Source organism: Pyxicephalus adspersus, chromosome 10, assembly GCF_032062135.1.
Source record: "Pyxicephalus adspersus chromosome 10, UCB_Pads_2.0, whole genome shotgun sequence".
NCBI lineage: Eukaryota > Metazoa > Chordata > Amphibia > Anura > Pyxicephalidae > Pyxicephalus > Pyxicephalus adspersus.
Window position 1 is genome coordinate 42,524,151 of NC_092867.1, and position 13,888 is coordinate 42,538,038.

Consider the following 13,888-nt stretch of genomic DNA (forward strand, 5'->3'; position numbering starts at 1 on the left):
ACAATATATATGGGCAATGTTACATGTACAGACACAGGCACACACACAGAGCACTATACATGGAACAGCATGGTTAAAACTTACAGCCACGAATATTGGTGGAGAAATCATTAACAGAGACAGGAGAAAGTGGGAAGGCTCGTTCAAGGGTCCCCATGTTACTACGTAAAGTGCCTGACATGCAAGAGCAGTCTATTTCAGAGCACCCCAAACAACATGCCTGCATCAGCCTCTTGCGGATGGACATCTTGGCTAAAATCATGGTCACAATGAAAGGGAGAGGAGAGGAATAGTGGCAGATTAATGCAGGGTACAAAAAGAAAGACAGACACTTATATATATATATTCATGTATATATAGTTTGACACATGATGCAGCTTAATGTAGTTATGAACAGCAGGATATTTTGCCTATTCACAAGCGGCATTATATACCAGGGCAAGATTCTAAAGGCAACCTAATGGATAAGGAGTTATATATTTTGATGAAGGGAGAGGTAAAGGATAGAATCAGTCTCTGAAAGACTGACTACCAGGTCTACTCTGTGGGTTTTGGACGTATGTATGACATGCCACTAATATTTCCATAAGGTTTTACATTGATTTCAGTGTTCAGTGCATATAATTTTTTCCCTCAGAAAAACAAAAACACCGAAAGCAAAAATATTTTTATTGTTTTTCCCAGGATTATATTTATATTTTTGAATGTGCTAAGGATAGGGAAATATCTAATGCATTTAACCAGAAATTCACCCAACATGAAAATAATATGGATAACAATAAATAATATGTGTACATCAATTTACTACCAATAAGTATAAGTTAGAATTTGAAAAATTAAAAATGATGCAACATATTTTGCTGTTCACTGCAAACTTGGGATATGTGAAACTCCATGCTTCTTTAGGACAGATAAGTTCTGAGTGGCTGGCATTTCCGAGAGGCCTGCAGAGAGTTTTGCCTAACATGGTATGAAATGGAAATGAAAACTACACGTATTTTCAACTATGTGTATACATGCAAGTCTGAAAAGGCTGGTCCTCAGTGCTTCAAATATAGTCGTACAGAATGGCTAAAATAAAAAGCATACCAAATACATTCAAAAACCAAATGAACACACACGAAGAAAAAAAAAGAAGTATGCAGCAAATTCCCAAGCAGTAAAAGATCAAAATGTGAGAGTATCTCCAGCCACGCCATTCAGTAAATATGCTTTTAAATACTATGAAACATAGAAAATATAACGTTTTGACATGGCAAAACTGTAAAATGAGAAATGTGTATTCTGATTCTCTTGTGCCATTGGGTCTTTGAGACATGTTTTTTTTTTTACAACCTATTGGCTTTCATGGTAACTGCACTCACGGAACCTTAACTTTTTTTAAAATCTATTTTCTGTGAAGGAAAGACCTACATTTTGAGTTATATCTCTGAAATGCACATTTTTTGGCAACCTAATTTTTTTACTTAAAGTAACTATATATATATATGTATAAGTGTATATATATATATATACATATACACACACACATATACACCTTTTATTAGGTACTACATATCAATACAAGTATATAATCAGCCAAATAAAATGCATTTTAGGCATGTTGAGATGACATGACAAGACAACCAGCTGCTCATGTTCAAACCATGAGAATAGAGTAGGAAGGTAATTTAAATTACATGTAAGTGGCATGGTTGTTGGTGCCAGAACTGCTGATCTGTTGGGATTCTTAAACTAAACTTTATCTATCTCTAGGATTTATAGAGAATGGCCTGAAAAAATGGAAAATATGCAGTAAACAGCTAGTGCACTGAGCAAAAATGCCTTGTTGTTGTAAATTAGTGGAGAATGGCCAGACTGGTTTGAGCTGAAAGAGAGACAACAGTAACAAAATAACCACTTGTTACAATCAAGGTATGCAGGAGAACATCTTTAATCTCTTTAAATCTGTTTAATCTGTTAATATTCCTATACTGAACTTTACTGGACAACAAGTAGCAGTCCTAAAATAGTCATAACCCTGGAGATATGGGATATAGGGATATGTTAAGAAACACTGTTTGTGGGTAAACAAATATAGAAAAGTGCATATTCATTAATATAGGTTATTGGTTTCCCTTGATAAAGGAGATCACTCATTTTCTCAGTGTAGAACTAACTAGAAATAGTTTATAGCAATATATTAAATCTAGAAGGACTCAGTAAAAGGCTGGAGATACTCAGTGGAAAAGTGGGACAATGGAAAAAACAGAAACAAACAGTTTAAAAGAAAAGCCATTTGACAATAATAATAATGAAAAAACAGATAGTTTAACTATAAATTGCAAAAGGGCCCCAATAGTCAACAGATTCTGCAGGTATTGTGTTGACAATAGAGGACCAAGCACCAGCCCAACACTCCTACTTGTAACGCAACAATGATTATACTGACGCCATTTACATAAACACACAAGCAAAAACAGCAAAGAGGCACCCACCCATACAAGAACACTGAAAACATTACAACACTGACATCAAAGTTGTATAATCTTCATGTACAGCATCGGAAAGTGCTCAATAGAAAGCTGGAGTTACTTAATAAATAAATACTGCTTAGAAATAAAAGGACAAAAGCAGAAAAAGGCACATTGTTTTCCAATGAAAACACAGATTACAAAGTAACAAAACTACAGGCCACATAATCACAAAACACAAAGAGCACAAAAAGCAGCAAATAGGACACCAGTCACAGAAATGTCACATAGTCACTGCTGGCCTCAGAAATGCCTCCTGGCTGCATTATTGCTAACCTTCTTTTACTGGCAGTTGTCACTGTTTAACTTTCTAATATTCAGCCTTACAAGTTAATGTACCACTATGAATATACACATATAAACAACAATTTAAACAAGGCTACATTTTTACATCTTCAATTTCAACATGGTGCTATTTTTATGCATTCCTTATATATACCTATGAAATATGTGCTAACTGGAAACTGCATCCTTAGCTAGTTTTAACACATTTTTCATATACAAGTTGTAATGAGTAGTATTCAGTTTTTAAAAACACAAAATAGTCATTTTTGATCATATATATGTATATATATATATATTCCTTAGGTAATTATTCACACTTTCCACATTGGAAGTATGGAAATATCTATAGGAATATGATCCTTAGAAGTATACCATAGAATTATTACTTTTGGCTCAATTTATAAAATGGAACCATAAATTCTCTCAAACATTCCCTGGTAGGAATCTTACAGGTCTATGCGTTAAAATATCAGTAACTGAATCCCACTAGGAACGTTTAGGGAATGGTTTTAAAAAAAGAGACATCATATTTACTAGCTTTTAATTGTTGAATATGATTTATTTTCAAGAATACCCAACAAATGTACATAAACAGCGCTAAGTGTATCAAGTAGCTATTAGTGTTAGTGTATTGTTGTCCATCATATATTATAGTGGCATATACACATAACCCTATTTAATTAAATATTAATGAAATATTATGTAATATACACACAGTCATCACCCGTGGACCACTTCCATATTCTAAGAAGTACATTTCATGATTCCAAATTAGTGTAAATATATAATAATGTATCTAGGGGCAACTGCAGCCCTTGTCAAATGAAATATAAAACACTAGATTTAACATATAAAGGACTGATGTTTATACCTGCCTTATTAAATGTTATTCTTTGGTCAATGTACTATACATCAAGTGTACTTATTCATTGATTTCTCACTGGGAAAAGCTCTAGTCATCTCATACAACAAATTTAGTATGTGCTAAAAAGAAAATGTAATAAATTTAGTATGTGCTAAAAAGAAAATGTAATAAGAAGTTATGGAGGATGCCATCTCTGACCTCCCCTTCTAAAAATAACGGTTCCCATAATGGGCCAATGGAAATTTAGTTTATTTTAAACAGCCAGTCATCTGCGGGGGAATCTGAGCAATCTGAGTTTTATCACACACATGAAATATTTAAAGTTAATAAAGTTTCACATTATCTCACTGTAAACTTAAGTAAAAACATTCCAGTTTCATTTCACTTTACAATACGATAAACAAGGCCCACTGGTAGGGGTTTACTGTATGTATTTCTCTCTTGCATTAAATAATAAACCATATTTAAATCACAGTTAAAAAAAAAAACCCAAAGACAATACCTTTTCATTGACACAGATTATATCCACCGATCTTCAGTACAACAGGACAATATGTTGACACATTACTACATGAATGACATGTTACAAAGGTCACTGTATACACATGTGTATGTGCAGACACAAAAACTGCACATTTTCACAGAATGACTTTGCTGGACTTAAAATACAGCAGCATGTCTAAAAAGGGAAAATGTAGGTAAAGTAACAGTAAAATAACTGAAGAGTTTCTACTTAACTTGTCGGAGCTCCAAGTCTACAAGAATTGTGTTGCCCCAATCAACCAAACAGAAAATTTTTGGGGGCAGCATTAATAACTTTTCAAGGTGAATTTTAATTCACTTTATAAAGTTGCAGAGGATGATTAAAGAGCTTGCAGATTCACTAACCGAAGTAAAATGTAATCTTTTTTTTATATATATATATATAAAAATCAGTCCCTGAAATATGACTGGTCACTGTATGTTGAGAAAGATTTAAAACTTGAACTGGGACGTTAAACAATTTAATTTTAAATTTAGGCTTTGTCCGGTGCATTTTACTTTTATTTATTTTTTTTAGCAATAGATGTTTTGATGTCAGACTCTAATGAAAAGAAAAATGAAAAAAAGCTTTCCTGATTTAAACAATATTTGATTACACCCAATTTAGGGTAGCATGGATTATAAGCAAAATGAATAATTATATTTTGCAGTAAAGTACAGATATTCTTTGCCTCTACTTTAGAAATGTAAATGGCATCCCCTCTCTGGGATTTGGAACTAGTTAGACTCCCCAACTCCTATCCTCATGTAAATAGATCACCAGTGCACTAATACTCATTCATTAGCTTTACAGGGGATAAAGCCAGCAAAGTAGAAGACCAAAGTAATTATAACTACCTTTGTGATCCAGGCATAGGCTGCTGTTCTAGGCTTCCAGGGGTAATTAGCCATTTCATGCACAGAGACCAGTAAAGTAACTTCCTTTTCCAAATCAGTGTCCTTTTTATTGGCATTACTCACAGTATATACAGGGTGCTTTACAGTGCTCCAAACAAAAGTCCAATATTGACCAGTGTGAACTCCAGCAGACTCAGCCTGTCTCTCCCAGGATGCAGAGCAGCATCCATGTGCATACCTAGAATTAGTCCACCCATCTGCCTAATTGCGGTCAGAAACAGGGGCATTCCTGGGGTGAATTAAAGGCTCCAGAAGGTATGGGATAGAAACAAGGCTCTCTGAGAGACCTTATGACACTATTTAATAGCGCATCTCAGATAGGAAGTGCCACTTTCATTTCACAAGGACAGGTTGGGGGTTTTCTGTGTAAACACAATTATATTTTAAAAATGTTTTATTACATTGCTTTTAATTATTCTTGTGACTTATTTTAATTGAGGACAGAAATTGACCAAAACAGCCTCATAAACAATCAAATCAGGTGGTGAAAGTATTTTAAAATAAAAATAAACACTGGAATATTAACTTCTTATTATAAGCAGACCACATTGAGGGTTGATTTACTAAAGACAGTTTGAGCAGTTCACTTAGCAAAGTGAATCATCACCTTGCAAGGATCCACTTAGCTTACTGAATGAGGTGAAATTCTGCTAACTTCAGCCATGGAATCATGTGCAAGAAGAAATCAAGTTTCTTTTTTAACATTTCTTTGCATGAAAATAGGGATTCTTTAAAGTGTATTTTAACCACATTCACTAAGCTAAGTGAAAATTTTCTTCCAAGGTGATAATTCACTCTGTTAAATGAATGCCTAATCACCTATCGCCAATTTGTGGACTGGCAGATACACACATGGAGGCATTTTACAAGACTGGAGTAGGAAATGTTTTACTTTTTTCTTTTTTTTTTGACTGTTTTTTGAAAATGAAAAAACCTGCCATATTACAAATGTTAGAAAGCACTGTAATGCAAACTAAATAACACATCAGCTTTCAGATCTCTTCCTACAATGACAATGGATCCCATTCACTTAAATATGCCTTGTGCTATCTCCCATATCATTAGAAATGTCAGCTAGTAAGACCTTAAAATACCAATCACATGGCTAAACAAAACTGATTTTGTATTGTACTTTTGTATTGTTAAATTCTTGTTTCTGCTGATATTGAAGTACGCAGCTCTCTTTTAGATCAGGATCTACTTGTATTAGTGATACCTGCAGGTTAAACAACCTTCCACCCCAAAACTGTGGGCAAGCTCAGAACAGAGGGGACAAAAACAAAGGACAGCATGGACAGCAGCCCAAGAAAAAGGAGTGGGCATTGTCTCCTCCAAAGCTTGCAATGAAACAAATCCTATGGCAAGTACATATTTCTCTTTCATTCACTGGAGGATAAAACTCTACTTAAGGTCATCACCTACTGGGAGGATATTACATCTACCTTATAAAACCTGGTCCCAGTAGCCACCTTGTAAACCTAAGAAATCAGTGCCAGATGAATGTACTGCTCATGTTGTGTGTTGTGACTGTAAACAGTAATTCTAGGTGCTAGGTAGTGTATGCCTGGACAAACAGGCCTGCTCTTTAGCACAGGGTTAATTTTCACTTAATACTGCTAGCATCCAGAGGCCTGACACTCTCTGCAGAAGACACAGGCATCCCAGTGAATAGCCTTGTCGTCTCATGGCACTAAGAAATACTGTGAAATACCAGGTCAGCACTTATTGTCACCCACAGAAGTAATCCCATTAGGAGGGATCTTTTCCCCATCACATACTAAAAAAATAATACTATTCCCCAGACAAAAGGGAGCAAAAAGGGGAATTGTGAGGAATTTAGCAAGGGCGGGAATGGATAGGGGAACTCTATTTACCACACCCTTAACAAAAGGCCAGGGGCCATAGCCATTTGCCCCTGTGGTGACTGCAGACTACAGCTGGCCTGTAGGGTGGTATTGTGACAGACAAATCAGTTGCCCAGTCATATGTGCCCCCCCTAAGAAAATGAATCCCCAAAGGCTGACCAAAGGGAAACAGTACCAATACATGTTCCTAATGGTTGTACCTGTAGAAACTAGCGGTATCTAAATGTTTTGGTCTGTTACCTTATTAGTGAACAAAAACAAAGGAATTTTGATTTCCCTAAAATCATATTTATTTCCTAAGTCTTTGACTAAGCTAACAAAGGCTTAGGGTGAGACGGACTTTGCATTTAGCATAGGCTGTCCCCAGGTTATCTTATGTTTTTATTATTTGTACCTAGCATCCTACTCTGACAGGTGGAATTATAACTAGTAGGTTATAATCTAGCAGAGCTGTGTCCTCCAATAAACAAATAAGAGAAGAAATTTATATGAATAAAATGTGTTACAGCTTCGTAAATTGGTCTTATTGTCCTAAAAGTGTGCACAAACAAGGGGGGGGTCACAATTTAGATCTGAAGGTAAATGTCAACTTTTAATAGATCAGATTACCTTAAAGCTATTTAAGTTGACTGACCAAAAAAGAAGATACTCATATCTTAAGTTTCTAGAATTTTTATTTAATGAACTTTAAAGCTAGTATGACACATGTTACATCTTTAGGCTAACAAAAAAAAAAACTACTTAATGACAACCCCTACCAATGAGACAAATTATGAACCTTTAACACAGCATGAACTTTCATTCTTGATCCCATTTCAATAATATTGAAGGCAGAGGGCTACAATGGAGATGAAATCTCTTTACTATTGAGAGGTTACCACTTGTTAAAAGTCACCTAAATAGCAGAAATGAATATACTAACACTAATAGGATAACTGGCAACAGGTACTTATGTCTCTCAATATTAGAGAAATGTAATTGCCATAAAATTAGGAGGGCCCGCAAACTGAGATACATATAACGTCTGTGAGGTAACAAATTATTTTATGTTAGCAGCTTCTTCAATTTCGAAAAAATGTAGGATGGACTAAAAATGCGTATTAACCCTGAGTGACACCAGTCATTGGAATTTTCTTTATGTAAAGTGAACTAAAGCTAAAGTAATTTCTACATTTTAACTGTTTAACTATACATGTGTTAAAGTAGGATTTTCCTATATGAAACTGCTGTATTTTGTGCACACTTACACTTCACATTGGAATAAATATGGAGGTGCATGCACAGGACCTTGGTGATAAACACACAGAGACCTGTTTCTGCTTATGTAGGGGACTAACTGGCCCTAAAAGCAGAGAACTGGTAAACACAATAAGGATATTCAGCATGTACTCACAATACATAACTAATAAGAGATTTACCCAAGTGCAGCAAAGAAAGTGAAAAAAAGGAGGGGCATATAAAGGAAAGGAGAAAAAACAGTAATTAATTAGAACTGAAAGAATTAACCCGTGCAGAATAAAAAGGATGGATATGCATATTCTTCAGACTAGTACTTTCTGTTATATACGTTAAATTAGAAATCATTAAAGCAACATTTTATTTTCCTAGTAGTAACTTATGCACTTAATAAAAAAGGAATTTTAAAACTAAAGGTAACATTTTTTAATTTTAGTTTGTATACAGGTAATGGTGAGGGGTTGGAACCACTGTCAGGTGTGTACCGCTGTATGTGCCACCTTTGAGAAGATTTATTCGATTTGCCCAATGACTATTCATATTAGAAACCATTCCCTCTGTGTGGAGACATGTTCTGTAACTTGTGTCTTTAGAACAACAAATAAAAGAAAAAAAGCCCAAGGTTACCAGGCAGGGATTTTAGCAATTCCCTGTTCTACTAAAAAAAAAAAAAAAAGAAGAAAATTTGGGCATTTAAAGTTCTTTAATTAAAGTGTATTTCTCCAGTGGGGACACACACCGCAATTAGCACCCAACATAAAGGAACAACCCTTCGCCACGAAAGAAATGGAAAAAAAATTAAAATAACTGTGTGGGAGGTGGACTGTACACTGAATCTTTGCATGGCCCCTGCAGTATCAATCAACATGTTTATGTATTACTAGTGAAGCTAGTCTTTAATACACACTTCATTCAGCTGCTAGAAGTGAAAGGAGAATACTACATGTGAACTCGAAAGGACCAATAACTCTCCCCGCTCCCCATATAATAGCACTGGGTAGCTGCACTGGCACTCACCAAGCACCAGCTCCCCAAGGCTGAACAGAATGGCAATAAAGCAAAGGTTAGGAATGTGCTGGTGGGGGATTTAAAGGTAGACTTGTTGCCTTGTTCTGCATGGGAATGCATAGGTTTGCTTTAAAAAACAAAACTGTCATAAAAAATTGAGATATTCTCATTAAAATACCTTTGTATAAATGTATTTACCTTATTCTTTAATAGAAGGTGGCAATTTGTTTAAATGGTCCAAAAAGACATCGATAACATTATTAGTTTTGACATTGCAGTGCAAAGATGGTTTTACCACAATTTGTGTTTCTTCAGGTAAATGGATATCATTATGCAATCATGAGATCCACTAACCATAATCTCATGCTTAATTCCACTTTGCAAAAACTATTACTGAACCCAAACACCTTAAAAAAAAACTTTATATTTAATACTTTTTTTTTTTAATACATATGCCTCTAGTGATTGAGATAGGGTAGTGATAGTACCATAAAAATACATTTACAAAAACAAAAAAATTAATATATTGAAACTTTACACAAATTCTAGTTTTTTGAACATTCTAAATGTTGTTTATAGTAAACTAAGACTCATTTTACCCGTAAAAAAAAAATGATTTAACTTTTAAATTATCAGTTCTTTGCTGTGCGCATGGCAGTAACATTTTTTAACACACTATCTAGGCTTTATTAACCAAAACCTTTAATTTGTACTACCACACAGTACAAAAAAAGGTAAGATTTTGGATACTAAAACAGGAAACACTATCTGTGAACACAGATGACATATCATAAATTATTTAGTAAAAACCAAGATTTTTAAAAAAATATTTGCTTGGGTAACACCACTGGATGGGCCCGTGTCCTCATGTAAAGTGTATAACAAACTCTTTATTACACACATATAAAGACACAGCTCTATTTACTGGTGGCCAAATGACATGTACAAAGAGCAAATGCCCTAATATGACAAACTAAAAGTACAAATACTTTAACCTGCAAAAAGGGGAAAAGTAAAGTAAACACAGACTAAGGTCATCAGTTTTTTATTTTTCCCCCTTTTTATATGAATGTTTTCAATTTAATACACTGTGGATGTATTTATTCATATTTCATTGGTAGTTCTGTTGGTTACTATTTTGAATGTTAGCAGTGATGACTATTTTCAAGTAAAAATAAAAACATTTTTTAATTTATTATATTATTTATATAGGTTTATATTTGGGTCAGTTTATATTTGAGTATACACAGTAATCCCCAAGCCCACTGTAGGATATTTACTTCTAAAGGATTTACACCAGTTCACTCTTTATTCTTATAAAAAGACAATTTCAGCAACATATTTAAAAACCCTTGCAAATGGTAATAAGAATGCACAAAGTGTACAAGTCAGAAATCACATCTTAACTACAACACGTTGAAGCCTGATTGACATTTTTATTGGTCATTGGTTTCATTTAATCCCCAAACCCAGGAGTATGGTATATGTAAATCGTACCTTCTAATTAAAGTCAAGACTACTGATGTACCCTTTGTGTCCATGCCATTATATAAGCAGCAATGGCAGGCAGAAATACAGGCACCTCTAACTGTAGTTAACATTTTTAACTTCAGGTAAAAGTTTAGATTTTCGTACAGCATGAACCTGAGTTTGGGGTCTTGAGGTGTACAAAATGATGTTGAAATGACATGTGTGGACACCTTGAAAAAAGCCAGTGCCAACCTTGTGTTTAGGATTCCCAAACATTTTCTGGAATGTAGTAATAATAAAGAGAAAATTGGCAGGCTTAATCCACATGTCCAGGAAAAATGGAAGTTTAAACTCTCTAGGAAAAATAACTATTCTTTTTTTTCACCTAGTTTATTTCTATCACAGCAACATTTATTTTGAGTTATCATTTGAACTACTTTAAGCATAATACTTGTTAATGTGAGGTGTCCAATTCTATACTTCATAATAGAGTAGTATAACAGATCTAGGTACACTAATAACTAATAAATACAAAACTTACTTGGTGTCTGAATGTCATTGTTCAACCTATGTGGAATGTCAATGTTTTTTATGGGCAAGCACATGGCTTTAGTAGCCCTATAGAAAACATTCATGTGCATCCTGTATGCTGTTTTTATGATACACTGACTAAACCTGCAAAAGAAAACCTAAAATACTATATAATGAAAACCATATTACAAAACACAGTGATTGGCTGAAATTTTTGCTTCATACATAAAGCTGTAAAACGTGGTGCTTTCTTCGTCTGCACTGACATTCTAGCGCTTTACATTTATTATTCTGTGCCAGATAATCATGCTACAATTTCATTTAGCTGAATAGATTTTTTGTAACATGTTAATTTCTGTATATATGTTTCCCTAAATAAAACCGTTGGTTTTAGACAGAGTGGGGAATGGTTAGATGCCATGACAGGTTTTTATTGCTGCCTGTACCCCAATTAAAGAAATTATTTCAATCTGACCTGTGACTTGTGACTGTTACTGAGAAAGAAAAAGCTGGGACAATCTAAAGTTTTACAATTGTCATCAAAACAGGAGGTAAGCAGAAGTTGTTGCTAGGAACAGCAGACAACTTCTGCAACTAAGAACTAAGACTAAGACTTTTTATCCTGTCACAAAGAAAATTACACAGGGATGGGATCGCTGTGAAATGCAGGGTGAAAACACTCCTATTTACTATATGTTCCTCGTCAGATTCAGCAGCAAAGCATCATTTCATTGCTGCCAAAAACACTTTAATAAAAAATTACTGGCATGTGATGCCATGCTCATGTAGCCACCAAGGGAGCAACACATACAAAGAGGAGAGCATTTCAGTTCTTTCCAGCAAAGGGAACTCTAATCAGTCACAAACATGACACTGGGGATATCTCCTGACTTTGTTAAAATGTTTGCCAATTTCTGTTCTAATGGGTTCTAACCATTCCCCATTCTGTCCAAAAGAAAATAAAACATTTGGTTTCACTACTGCAGATAGTTATAAAGTTACAGAGCAAAGAACAGACAGTAAGTTTTGAATTTATGCTTTAAGAATGAAAATCTGGTCTAAATTCACAGCAAACCAGGAAAGCAAAAATATCAAAACAAAATATTACTCACGTCTTTTGCATGCACATTTCTTGATCCTCTTAGGGTCCGTAATATCATCATGGCAAGCCTTGCAGTAGAAAAAAGCACTGTATACAAATAGAAAAAAGGAATGTTTATACATGAATACCATTTTTATGTTACATCATGTCAAGTTTTACAGAGTCAAATACGTAAAAAAATCACATAAGAAACTGCCCTAATCCTTGAAGTCAAAAGCGGCCAGGTAAAATAGAAAACACACACAAAAAAAAAACATATAGCTTACACAAATTCAGTTCTAACATGTCCAAGTCCAAAGTCTTGGAAGACAAAACAGCTTTTTCATCACTTCACAAATACATGATTGTTCTTTCATCATCACCAGTAAAACATTAAGAAAGATATTGACCTCCTAACTAAAGGTAAGGTCACAAAAGTACTTTCCAACACTGCCACTTTAGGAAAGGGCAATAGGCGATTATTATCCTACCATTAATAGTTGCTCTACTTGGAATTCCCAATTCTCTTCAGCTTACTCCTGAAAGCCAAAGTAAAAAAAAAAAAGTGTTCGGAGCAGCCCCTGATAATGGCCTATTTACCACAATATGATGGATGGAGTTAGCAGGGGTAAAATCTGATGCTGTTGTTCATGTGCTCCTTTAAAAGGAGTGTTTTTATGCTTTTCCTTTTATTTATTTTTTAATACATTCCTTTAGACTGAATGATTATTCTCTCCTACAAATATTTTTTTACCTTGACCAGGTTGCTTGCTGAGAAAACATCCTGTCATGGATTCCAAAAAAAAGCAATGTATGTGAAGATACCGTAAAAGAGGTGCATTATTAGAAGTGGGAGAGAGATTGCCTATTGTCCTTTACTAAAGTGCTAGGGGTTGTTTGAAAATCATGTTTTAGGTCACATAAATATTAAAAAAATCACATATTAAATATATATAGAAAGAAATAGGTTCACAAACTTCCAACACCACTGTATGTGTGACCCGTTTGTATATCAATTTTATGGTATATATAAATATATACTAAGCACCTATGCAATCCAGCACAGACATACCGTTTAACTTCCTTAGCATCACTTGCTATGAAGAACCCCAAAGTGCCTTCTTTAAGCTTCACGTGATTTCCCGGGTTGATTATAATCCTAAGGACAAGCATATGTAAAATAAGATTCTATTCAAAACTGAAAATTTACTATTACCTACCAATGCCAATTTCCAAAAATAACCATTACCCCCTCCAGTTCATAATCTTTGTAGGAATTCTCAGCTACATCTGAAATTCTGAGCTTTTTCCTCTAATATTGGACTCTAATATTGTCTTAGACTGTAATCCCAAAGAATCCCTATGTGATTTCCCTTTAATGCAGGTGAATAAAGAAGTTAGAATTTACAGACAATCTGGATTTCTGCATCAATAACTACCTAAATGTTCTCGGATTGTATTAGTTGAAATCTGAAAAATTAAATATTAAAACACAATTTTTTACATATAGGTATACTAGAAACATTTTTTTTACATAAAACAAGCATTAAAACCTGGACCTTGGTATCAGTCTGTCTGGTAAATTCTGCATAGA

The 13,888-nt window shown here is 34.4% G+C and overlaps 1 protein-coding gene across 1 annotated transcript in view; it reads right to left on the reverse strand.

Moving 5' to 3' along the window:
• Positions 1-13,888, reverse strand: part of KCNMA1 (potassium calcium-activated channel subfamily M alpha 1) — a gene marked incomplete in the record, with an annotated part of 294,379 nt that overhangs the window by 61,170 nt on the left and 219,321 nt on the right. The window contains 3 exon segments of the mRNA XM_072424926.1: positions 85-252; positions 12,326-12,402; positions 13,367-13,453. Coding sequence (XP_072281027.1) covers positions 85-252; positions 12,326-12,402; positions 13,367-13,453 — 332 coding nt within the window.